This window comes from Lynx canadensis, chromosome C2, assembly GCF_007474595.2.
Source record: "Lynx canadensis isolate LIC74 chromosome C2, mLynCan4.pri.v2, whole genome shotgun sequence".
NCBI lineage: Eukaryota > Metazoa > Chordata > Mammalia > Carnivora > Felidae > Lynx > Lynx canadensis.
Genome location: NC_044311.2, coordinates 98,478,321 through 98,498,384, shown reverse-complemented (window position 1 = coordinate 98,498,384; position 20,064 = coordinate 98,478,321). Strand labels below are relative to the sequence as shown.

The 20,064-nt window shown below is 43.8% G+C and overlaps 1 protein-coding gene across 1 annotated transcript in view; it reads right to left on the bottom strand.

Moving 5' to 3' along the window:
- Nucleotides 1-545: 545 nt before the first annotated feature.
- DRD3 (dopamine receptor D3) overlaps nt 546-20,064 on the bottom strand; it is a 33,183-nt gene continuing 13,664 nt past the window's right edge. The window contains 6 exon segments of the mRNA XM_030329803.1: nt 546-742; nt 1,879-2,170; nt 6,634-6,830; nt 12,385-12,453; nt 12,456-12,494; nt 12,497-12,525. Coding sequence (XP_030185663.1) covers nt 546-742; nt 1,879-2,170; nt 6,634-6,830; nt 12,385-12,453; nt 12,456-12,494; nt 12,497-12,525 — 823 coding nt within the window.

The window sequence follows — 20,064 nt, the reverse complement described above, 5'->3', positions numbered from 1 at the left end:
CCTTGTCCTTACAGTTCAGGATACAATGAACCAAAGGAATGACCAAAGGGTGTTGGCCCACAAAAGTACAGGGTCAGCCTGATAGTTTAATTATAGGCTCGAAGGAAGAGAGACTGGCTGTTTTGCAAGATGGTTTACTGGCTGAGATTTCAAGGACCCCTGGCGAGTTGACAATTATGAGATCTGTTCATTTTTCCTTCACTGTGATGAATCATGCCTCGGATGACAATTTGGTGTGTGTGTGTGTGTGTGTGTAGAGTCGAGTCACGTTTTATCAGCTTCTCTCTGAATTATTGCTTATCATTCAGGGACCTCCCAAGCACTTGAAGATTTACAGGATGAAGTCAGAGTTTTAGCTGGGGAGGTAGAACATTCTGTTTAGGAAGAAGCAGTTGGTTACACCTGCTACTCAGGGATGTCCTGGCTCCAGGAATCTTCCTACCCCATGCCAGAGAACATAGCACAGTCTTTCTCAGCAGGCCCTGGCCAGTTGCCCAGTGGCCTGGTAGCTAAAGGTGGCCACAGCGAGTATGTTCTCCTCTCCTTCAGCAAGACAGGATCTTGAGGAAAGCTTTACGGAACTCAACATTGAAGGTGGTATAGATCACAGGGTTGAGGGCACTGTTCACATAGCCCAGCCACGTGGTGGCGCTGTAAAGCTCTGGGGACACATGGCAGACTTGGCAGTGGGTATTGAGAACGTGGGTCAAAAAGAAGGGCAGCCAGCAGACAATGAAGGTCCCTGGGTTACAAAGGAAGAGAGAAATTGGGTAAGGGGTTTGCTCACTCTTTCTGTTATAACAATGAAAATGACTCATGGTTGTTTGTTATCTGCCCGCGGCTATGCTGGAATTTTACATACCCGTTTATTTGTATACCAACCCTATGAAGTAGGTGTGATTAGCCACTTTTTTGGCGGGGGTGGTGAGAAAACTACATGCTTACATCTTTGATTCATCTCAGGCCTTTGTTCCTAAATCAGTTTTCTAGTTTGCTATTTAGGTAGCTCTTTACCAGTCTTTTCTACTTCTCGATTCAATTCAAATGTTTATTTAATGTCTAGCTGTGCGAGACCTGATCCTAGGCACTGATAGGGAAGAAGACCTTAAAGACATGACTGACAGTTCCTGCTGTGGAGATTACATCTAGATGTTCTCACAAAGTCCCTAAGATATGAAAAAGTGAGGTTTGTCAGTGACAATGAACAGAATAAATTGCCTTCACTAACTCTATATGGTACCTGTGACTTATGATTTTTTTCTTAATTTAAATAAATCCTCTATTTTTCTCCTATAATGACTAACCCTGATTTTATTCATAACAGGAAATTTGGTAAATACAGAAATGTGAAAGAAGGAAAATAACCATCCACCACTCAAAGACAATCACTTTTGACATCTTGGTAAATTAATTTTCGTATTTTTTTCTCTGTATTTAAAATAATCTAGATGTTATTGCACCATATGACTGAAGTTTTTTGCATCCCTATTTTTTTCACTTAATAATTTAGAATACAAGTAAGCATTTATTAAATATCCAATACGTGCCAGAAATTTTTATTGAATTGTTATCTTCTTTATTATTTGATTTGTCCATTACAACTCCACGTGATGGGCAACAAACCCAATAGCTAAATGCAGCTCAACTAGGCCACTTGTTAAATTTCATGTTTCGTAAATTTCAGCCTAGGTCTTTTGAATTTTCACTGGAGTTAACATTTATACATAACCCCTCCTCAGTTGTATTGCAAACATTTATAAATATTACAGCTATTTGAATTTCCAATTTCTGACAAATGTGGTTCCTTAGTACCCCCGGTCAGCTCCACCAAACTCAACCTAACCCGACCAAATCCAACGCAACTCAATGCAACATGACCCAAACTCACCAAGCACAATGACAACATCTGGGTTGCCTTTTTCTCCCGAAGTGGCACTCCGCGGGATTGCAAGGGCCCCAACTTTAGAGATGTCGACAACCTGCCGTTACTGAGTTTTCGAACCTCTAAGCTGAGCTTGGGTGCCATGGTGGGGCTGAGGGAGTTCTGAGTCCTCCCCTCCCTTTTCAACTCTCCTCCTGCTTCTTGGAAGCCTGTTTGCCCCAAGGCAGTATCTTGGCAGATGCTGTAGTAGCGCTTCAGCTCCAGGTGTGCCCGGCCAGGGGATAGTGGCTGCAGGTGGGACAAGAGAGGGTCCTGAGACTCCTGGGGACCACTGTTTACCTTCTGAATGTTCCTGAAAAGGAAAGAGGATGCAAAAAGTTAGAGGAAACCATCATGTTGTGAACCTACATCTGAAAGTAGTGGGATCACGAAAAGTTACGGTATGTGAAATCTGCTTCTGACTTTACAACTAAAAACACCCATCAGATATAGAACATTTGAGAATCACAATAATCCCCTTAGGAGGGTCGTATAGGGTTATAGCCTGGCCTTTTTGAGCTAGAATGACCTGGATATACAGAGGAACACATTAAATGACACTACTAAGATGTAAATCATAAAATTTGGAATGTGGGGAAGTCTGTAAGATAATGACTCAGTTTTCTTTTTCTCCAACAAATAAATTGCGACAAAAACAACAGTAACATTTACCAGTTGCAAAGTATGGGTCTTATTTGAATTTGATTCAAATAAACCAACTACGAAAAATTTACAAAACAATTGGGGTAATGTGAACACTGATTGGATATTTAATGATATTAAGGAGTTATTGATTTGATATTAAGGAGTTATTGATTGCTTAGTGTGATGTCTTGTGGTTACATGTTTATAAAATAGTCTATATCCCTTACAGAGTCTTACAGAAATATTTTTGGCTTAAATGTTATGATACTTGGATTTGCTTGTAAGAATCCAGTAGGCATGGATGAGTATAGGTGGGAGTGTAGATGAAATAAGACTGGCCATGAGTTGATAATTGTTGAAGCTGGCTGATGGCTACTGAAGGATTTGTTATATTTGTCTTTCTACTTTTTTATTTTTGAAATTTTCCACAATAAAAAGTAGAAAGAAAGAAAGAAAGAAAGAAAGAAAGAAAGAAAGAAAGAAACCCAGGATTTTCATCTCAGCTTTCCTACTTATCAGATATATCCTTGGGCAAGTTAATTAAATACCTCTGAGCCTCATTTGTAAACAGAAAAGAAATTGGGGGAAAAAAAGGTTTAGGATGAGTAGACCCTGAGAGTAAAAAACTGCAGCTATTTGGATGTTTCTGGTATTTGGCAGGGATGTATGTGTTCAACATCTGAACTTCTTTCTATGCTTGAAGAATCAGACTCTGTGTCAATCTTGAGTAGTAGGCAGGACCCCTCAGCTCCCATTATTGAAACCATAAAAGCCATATGTTTACTCTCCCCACATCCTCACTGGTCATCTAGAACTCTGGCACATAAACCAAGCCCAGCAAATTAGAGAATTGTACCTAAGACCTTGAATTGGAGCTTGTGAAGCTGGGAGACTTTAGAATATGTCTAGCAGTTGGGGCACCTGGGTGGCTCAGTCAGTTAAGCGTCCGACTAGCTCAGGTCATGATCTCATGGTTCATGAGTTCGAGCCCCGCATCAGGCTCTGTGCTGACAGCTCAGAGCTTGGAGCCTGCTTCAGATTCTGTGTCTCCATCTCTCTCTGCCCCTCCCCACTCGTGCTGTCTCTCTCTCTCTCTCTCAAATATAAATAAAAACATTTAAAAAAGAAAAGAATATGTCTAGCATACTGTGGCAGTCAGTGTCCAGTGTCCTAGGTCTTCCAATCAGATTCTTCCTTAGGCATGAAGAGCATCATCTGAAGTTATTCTTCATTGTCTGAGCTACTTTGGTATCCTTCTAGTAAATTCCTTTTTCTGTATGTTAGTCAGTGTTAGCAACCAAGAATGCTCACTACTTTCTCCTTAGTTCAAGGAATCACAGTGCTAGTGCACTGTACACACTCAGAAACATTGCTGAATGAATGAATGCAATAGGCCTTTAATATGATACAGTATTTTTAAAACTCTGCTCCATAGAGGTGTTCATAGGGATTCTAGTATAACATAATTTAAAATTTTTTGATGGGGTTTTAAAATAATTCATATAAACATATTGTGTTTTTTTAATTTTTAAATTTATTTTATATATATATAGAGAGAGAGCACAAGTGGGGGAGAAGGGCAGAGGGGGAGGGAGAGAGAGAGAGAATCTTAAGCAGACTCCACGCTCAGCATGGGGCCCAACCCAGGGCTCCATTCCATGACCCTGGGATCCTGACCTGAGTCGAAATCAAGAGTCTGATGCTCAACTGACTGAGCCACCCAGGTGCCCTAGGCATATTGTGTTTTTATCTGAATGGCCATTTATAACCAATATTATTATTGTGCTGGCATCTAGTAATCTAAAAGTGACAATATTTAACTTCAAATGCATTACTTCTGAAACTAAAGGACTGGGGACAAATTCTTGAGTATTATGAAATCTCAGGTTTGAGAACATTGATCTAGTATAATTTGTCTCTATTTTACAGATGTGGAAACTCAGTCCTGAAGAAGCAAAGTGATCTTTCAAGCATATATATTGGTGAGTGTATTTTTCAGCTCTCTGCAAATGCTCATCACTACCGTCATGACTGGCATGAAGAAACACTGGATTCCTCTGGGTCTGGCTGACAGAGCCCTCCACTCCCAGGTGGTAGGACAGGACCTGTTTCTCCATACTCCTGGCAATGCCAGCTCTTGGCTCTCCATTCTCTCTTTAGAAGTTACTGCTTTTCTTCCTTTTGGCCTTAGAGTCTCCTCAGACCTAGATCTGCTATAGGCAACTTTAAAATTCTTGCCTATTTTTAAAAAATTATTTACAGCAAGAATCTCTATCTGCTATACCAGGCATGTGTAAAAAGTGGGTTAATTAACTATACAGAGATTGGACAAAGCTCAGACCTTCATCATTATGAGGTTTTGAAATTTTATTCCTAATGTTTACTTGGAGTTCAGGGAGAGGAATATTGATCTTCTATTTAACAGCTCCATTCTGTGCTCAGCTTACTTGGGAAGGCAGGGCTGGATTGAAGTAAAAGGACAAGGATAAGGGTGACCACAAAATTGTCTGGTTTTCCCCCATATACAGTGGGAAACAGAACACTTGAAAGTCTCACATTAGCATCTCTTCTCTGCTTTTTTTGGCTCTGCCCATGTATGCTTCATTGATACCCTGTTCCCTCTAGGCAGGTGACTCTGGATGACATCTTCACACCACGCCAAGAGTCAGTGGCTCTAGTCATTGGGATCTATCTCCATAGTGATATGCTTTCTGAATATCATTTGGAGATTCCTATTCTGGAGCTCAAATCAGGATCTCATCTTTATTAACAAGTAAGGGATTGGGGCCAGTCCATTCTGGGGTGGAAGTGGAAGCAAGTCAAGTCAGCATCTTGAGAAAAGGTTATCCTATTCTTCTCCTATAATCAAAGCCATGGCTTACTACCATTTGCCCCGTGGCATCTGATGGAAATCTGTCCCTTATTGAAACTGCCGAATGGGGTGCAGCCTCAGACAGGAAGACTAGGGTAGGTTGAAGGAGAAAAAGCTGTAGGTTAAGTTCTACATGGTTGAGCCATATAGATGCCAATGTTTGAAATATAATATGTTCCTATCCTCAGTCTCAGGTCCTTACCTCTTATTTCATGGGGACCAATATTCTTGTTCTACCCAAGTCTTGGAATTTCAACTTTGAGAGACTGACTCTCACTCAGGTCATTATAGGTTAATCTAAACATCCAAATTGGACCTGCCTTCAAGATCAAATTCAGTTCTTACTCTGTTTATGAAGCCCTTTCCTAAGCATATTGACCTCTCTTTTCTCATAACCTCCACAGCACTTATATTTTGGTGCTTAATTGTCTTCATCTCAGTTCATAAACATCGCATCCAGTTTGGGGCTGTTAGTTAACTTTGAGTGGAGGGAGGTGTGCTTTATTTGCTTGTCTGGATTCTAAACTCCATGAAGGCAGAGGCCGTATAATATTCCTGCTACCCTTCTTTAGCAGATTGCAAGTGACTGGTATCCATCCATTTATGCTTCAAGTACATCTTGTGCCAGACACTGGGATAAATAGGCTTTATAGCTCAAGCAATGGAAGATCAGTGCTGAGGTAGCTCTCCTTTTCAGGGCCTTGAAAGGCCCCATAAAACACATCATCAGTTTTCCATTTCACAAGCTCGGCAGCATCTTGACACAGGGGCAGATCTAGTAAGGAAAAGAGGTTTCCGTGGACCCCAGTGATTCTTAGAATAAGATGTCTGCTAAAAAGTCAGTCCTGGGGACCTACCAGTGGTGCGTGGGACAACTGCACACTAAGACTGCGAATCCTGTGTGACATTTGAACTTCTGGCCATTTGGGAGCAATGAAAAACTCTGATGGAAAGGAGAAGTCCAGAAACCATCCTATAATATTGCCAAGCAATATGAGCTCCAAGGAAGACAAGCAGTGCACTTTTTGATTTAATTTCCTACTCTAAAGCATAGCTAATCCCAGCGGAATTAGCAGGTGGGTGTCAGATGTGTGTGTCCTGAGGGGCAGTATGGCAAAAGCATGTCCTGCTGGACACAAGGCTGGAGGCCACCAGGCTGGGGACTGTTTCTCCTCTGTCCCTCCAGGGTGCTTACTTGTTGTGGGAAGCTAGGTCTGACACTGATGCACTGACTGTTCTGTCGAGTGAGGATCCGTTTCCGTCTCCTCTGTCTCAACACCACATAGATCCTGGCATAGACAAGGACCGTCACTCCAAAGGGCAGGTAGAAGGACACCACTGAAGAGTAGATGACAAAATCAGGGTTGGAGATGGAGCAGACGGTGGGGTCTCCTGTGAGTGAGAGAAAAGGAGAAAGCAAAGCAGTTTGCCAAGTAGGAGACATCAGTGGGGAGTGTACAATATGGTCTCATATCTTGTGTGGCGTCTCCACCATCTAATCCACACAGAGCTTTGGGAAGCAGGGCTTCCCAGCACCCCCCACTCCCTCATCATGTCTCGGTTCACATCCTACCTCATATGCAGAGGCTCTTAAAAGCCAGGAGCAAAAGTGGGTATAAGTATGCTTCTATTTTTGGAAAAATGGATATACCCACACATGGACACACACATGTGTGTGCCTACATACTTGTTTCAAGCATTGTCTTTAAGATTACTAGTGTTTGCTTCTAGGGAGGGTCACAGGGCAGCTACCCAATCTAGGGTAGAAGGGAGACCTACATATATGTATGTGTATATATATTCCCTCGCACCTTATGTTTTACCATGGGCAAGAATTTATTTTCCCATTAAAAATATTGAAAGCACATGCATGAGAAAGAGCAAGAGAAAACACAGAGCTATTTCAGAATCACTGACCCCCTGAAGACCCTCAGTATACCATCACTGAGCCTGCACTGTCATCCTGTCCTTTCTCTCCTATCTGGATAAACTGCTGCCTGTCCCTAGATTAGGCTTTGAGACCTCTCCCACAATTTCTCCATGCCTGAAGTCCTGTGAAGCTGTCAGTGGGCAGAGTGACACTATGGTGAGCAGTGAGTGGGGCCCTGCCCCAACTCCCACTGGGTCTGGCCTGAGTGTATGTCTTGTCAGTGGGCAGCAATTCTGGAAGCTTCTCTCTGCTGAGTCCCAGATGAGGTGGTGAGGACAGTGAGTCCTCTCCCCCAGGAGATGAGGTGCTTTGTCTCAATTATTTCATTGAAATAGTACTGTGCTGTTGGTACAATAACTATTGGGTGAATCCAAGAATGATGAATATATGAGCAAAGCAGACAAATGAGCATTTTGCAGGAGCACAGAAGCAGTCATTGGCTGGAGCATAGAGGGGAAAGCCTCATAATGTGATTGACGATATTTACCCCAAATAATTTCAACATTTAAGGAGGAAAGGATGATAAGCACTCACCAACTTCCTATTTCAACAAAAAGTATATGGAGCACCTACTATGTTCTAGGCATCATGCTGGATGATAAAAACACTAAGTAGCCTTACTAAGTGGTCAAAGAGGCTTTTGTGAGCTAGCCTGGGAAACCTGAGTCCCACAGAGGTGTGAAGGGCAGGGCTGGAAGCAGGTTGCCCTTGACAGGTTCATAAACTTAAAGCTAATTGAAGGCTTTGTCTTCAGCTTGTTTCCAAAGACAGAAGAGCCTGATGCATCTGAATTTAGGATGAGTCTATTATTCTTTTAGTTTTGGGTTTTCTCAACTGGGATCCCACCAGCTCCCGTGGTTTCTGAAAGCCAGATGAGGTGTTCTGCTGCTCAAATCTAGATAGCAGTCCTCCATTTCCTTGTTTTGAAGGAAATTTAAGACCACTGTTTTTATCTGTGAAATGAAGGGATTGTGCTGCCCATTCAGAGATTTTTAGAGTTCCTCTAGAGCCACCACTCTCTGCTCCACTGCTGTCAATGATGGGAATTTCAGCTAGACTGCTGGGCCTCGGTGGGGAGCTGGGGCAACTCTAGTGAGCCAGGACCCCCAACCTTGGGACTCTCTGCAACCCAAGATCCTGCCCTTATTTCTTATCCAGAAATGCATGTTGCTCTTTTCTCGTACAATGAGGACAACTCCAAGATGGAAGAACTGATGTTCAACATTTTTCTGCCTTGTGTTGTCTGACAATTCACAATCTCATATAGCAGCCTATTTCATTAAAAAGAGCTCTGCCAGGGGCACCTGGGTGGCTCAGTCAGTTGAGCATCCGACTACAGCTCAGGTCATGATTTCACAGTTCGTGGGCTTGAGCCTAGCATCAGGCTCTGTGCTGACAGCTCGGAGCCCTAGATCTGCTTCAGATTCTGTGTCTCCCTCTCTCTCTGCCCCTCTCTCACTCATGTTCTGTCTCTCTATTTCAAAAAGAAATAAACATTAAAAAAAACAGCTTTGCCAGAAAGTTCTTTTGTGTTTCAGTTCTTAGTGAAAATCCAGCCACTTCCAATATCAGGTGTCATTGGCAGTATCCTGCCCTTTTCTCCTCTACTTTTCACAGGGTGAGTAGAAAAAATGTCTGAGAGAAGTCATTTATATTGGGCTTTCAAATGAACTTGGAACTTCCTTATAGATGGAAGAGGTGCTAGAGGAACCCACATCTATCACATAATGAAACTGTACTGTGAAGGTCAGGCTGAGGCAGAGAAGGACAGCTGGGCTTCCTCCCTTTGAGTTCGCTCACTAATTCCCTGAACTGTGCTCTAGGATGAGGTGACTGGTCTCTAGGTCCACCAGCAGAACTACTAGTGCTTAGATTTTCTTTGGAGCAGGTGCATAGTTAATCTTGATGTATAGAAACCTTTTCTAATACACATAATAGCAACAATAGCATTAGCTCATATCCATTGGGCACTTACAATGAACCTGAAGCTTGGATGTGATACATGAATAAGTGGAGGGCTGGACTATTGTCTTATGAATAACTTAAAAGTAAGAGAGAGCAGGGCGCCTGGCTGGATCAGTCAGAAGGGCATGTGACTCCTGATCTTGGGTTGGTGAGTTCGAGCCCCACGTTGGATATAGAGATTACTAAAACAAAATAAATTAAAAAGAAACTTAAAAAAATTTTGCAATAGAATAAATCATGTACTTAAAAAAAGTGAGAGAGAGATTGAAAGAGATGAGACAGAAGTGAGTGTACGTGTTAAGTCATGGGCATTTTCTGCCTTCTTAATTCTATATTTGAAATCCTTTTGGAAAGATTTTCTGATTTTGTTTTCTGGAATAATAATGATCTCACTGGTGACAACAACACCAATTAGCTCATCATTCTTCTGCACTTTAGATGTAGACATTAACTGGGAACTCTGTCTACCGTCAGAGTTTGAGACTGTTTTAACTGTTACTAGTGGTGTGTGTATCTGTGAGAGGTGAGTAAAACCGCCCCCGCCAACCCCCATGACATGAGTAAGAGGAACCACTCACCCGAGTGAATGGTGGTGGGGATTTGCTGCTGGCCAGGGGCAAGCAGTGCCTTGGTCTAGCAGTGGTTGTGAGATCCCATACTACAATTCCAATTAGAATAATGTAATTTTTGTATAGAAGTAGGTATAGAGGGTGGTTTAGTTATCAGACTAACCCCAAAAAGCACATTTAACACTCATCAAAAATAGCATTTTATTATTATTTTTTTTAACATTTATTATTCTTGAGAGACCAGAGAGAGACAGAGCTTGCGCAGGGAGAGGCCAGATAGAGAATCTGAAGCAGGATCCAGGCTCTGAGCTGTCAGCACAGAACCCCACGTGGGGCTTGAACCCACAAACTGCAAGATCATGACCTGAGCCGAAGTTGGATGCTTAACCAACTGAGCCCACCCAGGCGCCCCCTCAAAACATTAGGTCTTATTTTAATGCCAGGCAGCCTCTTAGAGTTGGGTTAGGGAATGTTGCTTTGGGGATGTAAATGTGTGTCACAACCATGTTTGTGTGTATAAAGTGTATTCAGTGAAACAAACAAAGTAACTAACCGTAAAGAGTAAGCAAAACAGATAGTCACATCGTATTTTTGGAACACCTTGAGGTAACTAGGCAAATATTGTTGGATGACTTCAGCTGCTTAACCCTTTAAGAAACAGCAGAAAGAGCCTGACCTTGAGCATGCAGTTGTGTGTTTGGCAGGTCTATGTATGTTATTCCAATTTTATTCTTGACTTAATCATAAAAGAAAAGCTCTATGAAGGAAGGAGAGTGGAATTATATCACATGTAGTGTCAGAGTCTAAGGTCAGTGATGAAAGTGAACGTTATATAGAGCTGAACTTTGCTTTTGAAAAATCTCCTGAATCACATACAAAGATATACATGGTTTTATTAAGCCCTGAAGAGCAGTAAGTAAAGATGTGTGATACATACATTAATATGTAATACTATGTATTCTAAAGAGTTCAAAACACAGCATGCAATTTAGAAATGAAGTACTAGGTTTATTTGCAGGAGGCCATATATAAAATAAATGCTGGTAACTTTTCTGACTGAGTATATAGACTCAGTCTATATATTCAATTTGCTCAAGTTATGCTTCAGTGTATCCAAATTTATCAATATGAAAACTTAGAAAAGTTAAGTAAGATTGTTCAAGGAGACATAGTGGTAAGTAGTAGAATTGAAGTTTGAATGTAGGTTTTTCTATTCCAGAGCCTCTGTTTCCTAAATGTGTTTTTGACTTTATTCTTATTTTTTTTAATTTTTAAAAAATGTTTATGTATTTATTTTTGAAAGAGAGAGAGCTGAGATGGAGAGAGAGAGGAGAGAGAATCTCAAGCAGCACTCCATGTTGTCAGCATAGAGCCTGACACGGGGCTTGATCTTATGAACCATGAGATCATGACCTGAGCTGAAATCAAGAATTGGATGCTTAACCAACTGAGCCACCCAGGTGCCCTGTTTTGACTTTCAAATTATTGGTCAGCAACTGACTCTTTGATGACTATTTATAAGTAGGATTTGCCTTAATTATATGCAATGTGTTAATATAATATCTGTATATATATAAATACACAGCTATTGATTTTGTACATATATACCAGAAATTAATGATCTTAGAAGATAGTAGGACTTAAATCAATCCAAATGGACAAAATAAGAATCCCAGGTGAACACTAAAACATGACTCAATTAGTTCTCTTTTAGCAAATAATCAGTGTTATTATCAATACCTGTAACCTTACGTATATGCTACTAGTTTCATTCAACACATGAAATTCCTGAGGCTGAAGATGGACATGGAACAGCGAAAGAAGACGACCCCTATGAGGTATAGATTTGGATCAGGGTCTTACGTCTAAAAACCAAACATCTCAGATATTCACATTGTTATCCACATGTCCGTCCAATCCATCCATCATCCATCCATCCATCTGTCCATCAATAGAAGATGTACACGTGCCAACCATCATGGCCGGAAATTTTTTGTATATTAAGATATAGGAATATACTCTCAAATAATTTAGGGATCTATACTAGCTCTCAAATGCCAGAAATGATTGTTATTCAGTAAAAAATTAGAAATATAGATCCTGTTTGAGGGCTTTTATAGCATTATTTTGCATTGTAAGCCCATTATGGAATTGTCATTTTTTCATTAGCAAACTCACCTGAATTACTAAATAGCTTAATTTGTTAACTGGCACATTGCTTCAATGAATACAATATCATTCTTTCAAAATAAGGATGTGCTAGAGTTTTCACTAACTCAGGCAGAACTTCATGTGCCCAATAAGTGATGAGATTTTGCTTTACGCTTTAAATCAAAATCCAAAACACTGCAGCCTATGGTATCCTTATTTGATTACAAAGTATGCTGATCAGGGTCAGAAATTTCCAGGCTAAGTACCACTGATAGCCACTCAGGCGTGCTATGAATCACATGGGTGTTGTAAGAGGGACCATCATTTTTACCTGTGGTGTTGAAGCCAAAGAGGCGAGGGCAAGACACGGCAAAGGCTAGTACCCACACGGCTGTAATCAGAGGGCCACACGCCGACAGGAGCTCTGTCCTGTGCCATGTTGTAGTGGACTGGCATGACCACTGCAGTGTACCTGTGAACAGAAGGGGAGAGAGGATAAACATGATGAGAAGGGATGGGGGAATTGTTCAAAAGACAAGTTGACAGAGGCTCGTAGAGAACTAATGTGGGTGATACATGTGGCAGGAGAGAAACTTTTGGTTGGAGGAAGAGAGAAGGTATTTGAGTAAAAATGCAGAAAGGCTGAGATAACAAGATGAACCCAGTGAGCAGGGAAAGGGAGAAAAGAAGAAAAAAGTGCGTAAAGCAACAGACTGGGCGGCTGGAAAGCTTGTTTGCCAGTGGCGGTTGTGAGGACCAGCATACCTGAACCTTGTATTCATGTACCCTAACCTAGACTCTGGGTACTGGTCTGCGTGCCTTACTTTCTCCCACAGTTTTTCAGATAATGCTAGAACTGTGCCCCAAAGCGGCTGTTCACCCCTGCTGTATCCTAATATAAATTCCGACCCTCATAGTGACAAACTATTTCAAGTGGCAGACATTTTAAAAAATAGAGATGAGTAATATCTAGTGAGGCTTATTTCACAATCCAGTTTTCATGCTCTCTTAGTCCATTCAGGCTGCCATAACAAAATACGCATAGACTGAGTGGCTTAACAACAAACATTTATTTTTCACAGGTCAGAAGGCTGAGAAGTCCGAGATCAAGGCACTGCAGATCATTGTCTGGTGAGAGCCCATTTCCTTGTTCATGATGGCTATTTTTTCACTGTGTCCTCACGTGGCTGAAGGGGCAAAGGAGTGATCTGGGGTCTCTTTTTCTAACGGCATTAATCTCATTTCTGAGGGCTTACCCTCATGACCTAATCATCACCAAAGGCCTCATTTCCTAATACCATCACTTTTGGGGGTTAGGATTACAACATACGAATTTGGGGGAGACATAGACATTCAGTCTAGAGCAAAGGCTCTTGCATGGTTAATACACAGTTCTTGTGTTATTGGACATATCTTTTCTGTGGCAACTCCTCTCACCCATTTCCAGCTACTTAGCAGAACATAGCAGGCCTATACATTGCTTACTATGATGTCTTCCCATTTATCCATGCATCTCTTTCCTACCAGCTGCTTTCTGTGATGGCACAGCCTCCTGCAGGTCTCTGCTGCCAGGTTCTAAAAGGAAATTTAATCATGTCCTCCCCATCCCTGACCCCCAGCTGGGAAACTGAGAAAGGCAGAATTTCTGCCCTGTACAATCCCCAAGTTGAATGTAGACTGAACTTGAGAATAGGACATGATGTCACTGCTGTGATTGGATTACTAATCAATACACTGAGTTATTCAAAAGAGAGATTATCTGGGTGGGCCTGGCTTAATCAGCCTTAAAAGGGATTGGGCAAGTTCACTAATGAGACAGACAACTGCCTGCCTCAGGGTTGGAGAGAGATAGCTCCCAATATTTGTTACTTGATGCCAAATCATTTTATAGCCTTGGTATTCTCATAGGTCCTGGCACAAAGCAAGTAGGAAGAAGCTGTTGATTGATTGCTTGCGGATTCTGAAGGCATTCCACATGAGAGGACAATTCTAATTCTAGTCAGGCTCAAGGAACTCCAGTGTGCATTCTGTGTCCATAGAGACTTAAGTTTTCTTTGTCCTCTCAGTGTCCAGGGAACATAGAGGCCAGATTCAGGGTAGGCTCCTCCCTTAGCTCCCTTGTTAGTCTCAAGGACAGGGAAGAACAGCCCCTGGCGGGAGGTGGGTGGGGCACATAAGCTCCTCCTCTCTGTGCCAGCCTGCCTAAATCATCAGCCCCTGGTGCACCTGGCCTTGGAGTTCATGTGTACATCTTGCATTCCCACAAGAGCAGCTTGAGAGTCAGCTCTGAGGGCTGAGATGGAGGCAGACTCTGCAGAACTGGCCTTGGTACCATGATATGTGACAGAAGTGGCTCCTTTCTCAAGAAGGAGAAATAGAGGTCCTTATTAATAAGGTTCAAATTAAGATCCCACCATCAACCCCAAGGGAGGCCTGTAGGAACTCAGTTTCCCCTCTTCTGATGCACAGACATTATAAATCCTGCCTGGGAATCCCTAACTTGGCGATCAGGGAGCAGGCCTGTAGTCCTCATGTTCCTCTAGGCTTCTGCTCTCCTCAGGCTTTGGACTCAGGGCCAGTGGGCTGCGGCTTTGAGTCAGTATGTCTGGCCCTCAGCAGTGACCCTGAGGCACCTTGGAAGAAAGACTGAGCCTTGAAACAGCTGTGGGAGCTGGGTCGGAGAGGTGTGACCAACTTCTTCCTCTCTAGACAGCAGTGGTCCTGGGGCCTTCTATTTACATAAGTCTTTTGATAAAAAAGAGCCTGGCTCTCAGGTGGAAACAGCCCTAATTTGTACCATTTGTCAATTCCATGGTAGAAGTACTCCCACCTTTGCTCATTTCAAGCCACACCAAAGGTTTACTAACTGGTTCAAAAATTCTTAAAATGTTGCCCTTTCAGCTCTTGCCAGCTATTAGGAGCTGGCTCCAGGCATGCCACTGAGCATTTTCCTAGGTATGCTTCAATGTTCAGCAACTCCTTGGAAGCTCCTGTAATTCAAGAAGTGTGGGGAATGCTGGTTCCATTTTCTAGAGGAGGAATCAGAGACATAGAGAGGTTACATGATGAACCCAAGATCCCAACAGCCTTGGTTCGTGGAAGAGCCAGGTCTCCCACCGCTGAGGCCAGTGTCTCTCTCGTGTGCCTCACTTCCTCTCAAGGGCACTGTCAAGTCTCTGAGGCCTTGTGGGGAAAAGGGCTTCCTCAGGAAAGGAGGCATTCTATTCGAGAGCATGTGGGATTCCCAGAATTTTCCCCAATTAGTTTGATTCTATTAATTACGGGCAGGGGTGCGGTGGGGCAGCGCTCCTGTTTAAAATACAGATTCCCAGGCCCCCAGGCTAATTTAATTAAGTACTTCCAGAGTGGAACCAGAAATGCGCGTTTTAAATGCACCCCTACCTATCGTGGGGCCTATCCGGGGCTTGAACTCAAGACCCTGAGATCAAGACCTAAGCTAAGAATCAAGAGTCCAAGGCTTAACCGACTGGGTCACCAGACACCCTAAATGTGCATTTTGAACAAGCAAGTGTGTCTTACATTAGACAAGTTTGAAGTCTGCACCAAGGAAAATTTCCGTCAGAAATTCTTGTAACGGTTAAGAAGTGAGAGACGACGCTACATTTACCACTGTTATGTTACTTTTTTTTTTTGGGGGGGGGGTATTATTTTTTAAACATGATTAAACTTCTAGAATAAACGAGGCCCCCAAGTTCGCCTGCAGGGTTTTCCGCAGGAAGCCTGTTGCGGGTGACCGAGGACAAAGGTGCTTGTTCCGGAACTAGCCATCGGAGGGCACCATAATGCAGCGAGAACTGCCAGCGCGCAGGGTGAGAAGTTCACGGCTCACCTGGTGCGTTCCGGACCCCGTGGGGAGGCAGGGGGGCGGGGAGGCTCGGCTCTGCAAGTTCTCGGAGGCCTGCGGCGGCCCAGAATTCCCACCCGGGTAGCTGCTCCACAGCTGGTCTCCTCCCGAATCGGCCCGCAGGTGACCGCCGGCAGCGAGGGCAGGGCTGGACGTAGACGCGAGCAGTTGGCGGGCCTGGGCTGTCTCTCAGTGCGGCCGCTGCGCTCGCCGAGCTGTTCCAGGGCGACTCTGCGCGCCACCCTCGCTTCCTCGCCTCCTCCTGTTTCAGCGCCTAGTTCACCGGGCTCTTTCCGGCGTGGCTGGAGCACTGGCAGTGTGTAAGGTGGTTAAGTCCGTGGCGGTCGGAAACAGACTGATAAGCGTCTGAATCCCAGTTCTTCCACTTAACTGTGTGGCCACGGGCCAGAATTTGGCTTCTCCGAGATACAATTCCCTTATGTGTACATTGGGGATAATGATTCAGCCCGATAGGGCGGTTATGAACACTAAATAAGATTATCTCTGTGAAGTCTTTTAGCACAATGCCTGGTACCTATTCAACATTTAAAAAGCCCCATTATTATTATTATTATTATTATTATTGTCATAGTATTGTGCTAGCCCAAAGAATCTGTGATTATTCATAGGATGAGTTTACGGGTATCTTCCCCTTGTTCCTGGGAACATTAAAGGGAACATTATTTTTTTTTTTTAATTTTTTTTTTCAACGTTTATTTATTTTTGGGACAGAGAGAGACAGAGCATGAACGGGGGAGGGGCAGAGAGAGAGGGAGACACAGAATCGGAAACAGGCTCCAGGCTCTGAGCCGTCAGCCCAGAGCCCGACGCGGGGCTGGAACTCAGGGACCGCGAGATCGTGACCTGGCTGAAGTCGGACGCTCAACCGACTGCGCCACCCAGGCGCCCCAAAGGGAACATTATTTATCAAACAAATATATATAACACTTTCTATGTGCTAGGCAACTGTTTGAAGTGCTTTACAAATATTAACTCATTTGATTCTTGTAATAACTGTGCTACTATGATCTCCACTAAACAGATAAGGGAACATAGGCCCAGAGAGGGTGACTGACTGGCCTGTGGCCACATTGCTATTAGGTGGTAGGGCCAGGATTTGTAGCCAGGCAGTGGGGCCCCGGAGCTAAGGGGCCCAGAGTGTGGCTAGGCGCCTCTGCGCAGGGCAGTGTGCTATAGAAGAAAGCGTGTGTGACTGGATGGATCCTTACTCCTGCACCTACCAGCGGTGTGGTGTGAGCAGACTACACAGTCTAGCCTCAGACTGTTCACTTGTAAAGTGGGGATAATACACCTGTCTCGCTGGGGTGTTGTGACGGTTAGCAATAATGAAAAGCTTTTAGCGTGGCACACAGTACATTCTGCACAAGTGGTAGCTATTTGAGATTAGCACGGAGCAGCCAGGGCACTGAAGACATAGGAGATATGCCTCTTTTACTCCAAGTTGCACTGGGCTGCCAGAGGCAGCATGGCCAGAAGCTTTGCTCTTGATGTCCCATCCCTACTTCCACCAGTGAAGGGGTGGCTCATTATAATAGAGTACTGGTGGGGGAGTCAGGAGGCCCCAGTTCTAGTCCCAGACCTAAGAGGCTGCGGGAGCCCCTACAAGCATGTAACATTTCTGCACAAAGGAGTTAAACTACGATGCCCCTTCTGACTCCCAGTTCTGTGACTGGGCTTTGTAGGCTCCTCACTCTGCTGAAGCTCTCAGGATCCTGGCAGAACGTGACCTCCACCTGAAGCCCCGTCCTAAGGCAGGAGGTATGTGTGGGGCACTGATGAAGGTGCCTCCTCAGGAAGCTGGCGTGCAGAGTGGGGGAGGAAAGAGACTGGTCTGGGTGGGAGGGCCTGAGTCTAACTCCCTGCCTGGGTTTAATGAGCCCCAGAGCTCTGTGAGGGCTGCTTTTCACCACCTTTTATTTGGTCAGACAGGGGGCTCAATAAATCTTTAGTTCTGTGGACTCCCCTCCTGAAATTGTTGAAGGAGAAAGCTTTTTGCAAATGACTGGAAAGCCCTTTGCAAATAAAGTACTTATTTAGATGCAAACTAAAAATCCAAGGTGCCTGTGACTCATCTGGTACCTATTGTGCTTGCTGCAAAGACGCGGAGGCTTGCCTGTGTGATGGGTGCCATTTGAGAGCCACTTAAAGAACTCCCTGGTGAATGAATTTGGTTGCATTATTCCTGGGCCCCTAGCGGAGGACTCTAATTCTCACCACTCAGAACGTGTCCTCCTCCTCTGACACTTTCTCAGCCCTCTCCCAGAGTCAGTTCTGACCCAGGATGCTGTGGGAGGGGGCTGGTCCCCTGGGGAGGCAAGGAGCCAAGGAGGGGTGGGGGGGGGGAAGTAGGGGTTTGTGCTTTTTAAAGAAGAAAAGGCAGAATTAATCCAAGCATCCAGGGCTATGCCTGAGAATCTAATGACAATAGTATTACTTGCTTTCAAAACCCCTTTTTATCATTTCCTTTTCTTTCCTATCTCTTACTACCCTGTTATTACATAGCAGGGCTTCATGGCCAAAAAATGCTGAATCCATTCGGTCAAGTTTGTCAGACTGGTGACTAGCATTGTGTGAAGACCAAAGGTCTGCATGAATGACTGCATTTTTAATGAATTGACCAGTGATTTGGCATCACATGAACAGAATTTAATGCTGTGTACTGCACACTGCCATGAAGGATGATGGAGACAGCTTTTCCAAAGCCTGTTTTCATTCCTGGAATAGAGAGGAGCCTCCATCTTGAGATTTGGTGAGGATTGGTTCATGTAGATGTACCAGCCAAGAAGAAAGCATCCTTCTCTGTTGGAGTCTAAGGCATGACTTGTTCCTCAGATTTCAGGTAGTGAGGGCAACGCCTTCTGGGAGTTGTCCCCTATGGGACAGAGCCAATTCAAGGTTTATCCTTTTGGTTGTGAAAGTGGTGAGTAAAGTAGAAGTGTCTGTCAAGCGTGGCTGCTGCCAGTGCAATGGTGCTCTTGTGCAGGCTAGGAAAAGGCCCCCTCTCCTGGCCGACTCAAGATTTGCAAAGAAACACTGGTTGAATTCAGTTCCCAAACGCTTGTGCAGGGCACAACCTGCACAACCTCACCTGCCAGCCCCATGCTTGTGAATGTGTGTGGATGGAGTGTGTAGGCACACTCTTAAGAGGGTGGAGAGTAGGGTCAGGAGCCAAGAGGCAAGGAGGGGGCTGCCCCAGAGCCTCTTCTAAGAAGCTCCCTGCTCTGCTCTTCACCCACTCTCTCATGTTCTTTCTGAAGGTACACATTTGTGCTATAAACGTTGGCTACCCTCAGACAAAGACCGCTCAGTTTGGTTTAATATTCTTTGTTCAAGGTCTGTAATAGGCGCAGCAGGGAGACTCACAGTGATAAGGAACTAGGACTAGTATAAGAGTTTGGGGAAGTGGAGGTGATGATATAGCAAACTAGATGCAGCCTGCTACTTATGTAAATTATATTTAGGTACTAAATGGCCAGAAATCACACAAAAGACTTAGAAGAGTTCTGTTCTCAGAGACCTAAAAATTATAAAATTCCCAACTATCCCTTCATTTTAAAACAGCTTTATCAAGATATAAGTCGCATGCCACATAATTCAATGTGTACCATTCAATGTTTTGGGGTATATTTATAGAATTATGCAACTATCTCCCTTGATTTTGAAATACATTCTTTAATGGTGGGAGTCCCAGCTGTATGAACATCTTCTTTAATTTTCCTTCTCAGGTGGATAGCCAATCAAAGGATAAAGACAAAAGACTATCCAGTTGACTGGTTGGCCTGCAGTATCACTACAGGGAGGGGTTTTCACATCCATTCTTCAGTCACTGTTCAAGATTCCATTTCAGACCGTGAAAGGGAGTTAGGGGTTGATAGGGAGGGCACAACCTGGGTGGTGCAAATGTCCAAACAGGGAAATGAGAAGGACCTGCTTTAGATCCTCTAGCGTAGTTACAGAAAAAGCGCTATGAGAGTTCAGGGGTAACTGAATCAAGTTTGTAGAAATTGACAGTGTGGTAGACCTTGAAGCAAGAGAGGAACTTAGGCAGGGCAACCCAGAAAGTGATGAAATTGAAAAGATAGACGGAGGCCATATTGTAGAAACTTTGAATCCTAGGCTGTGAAG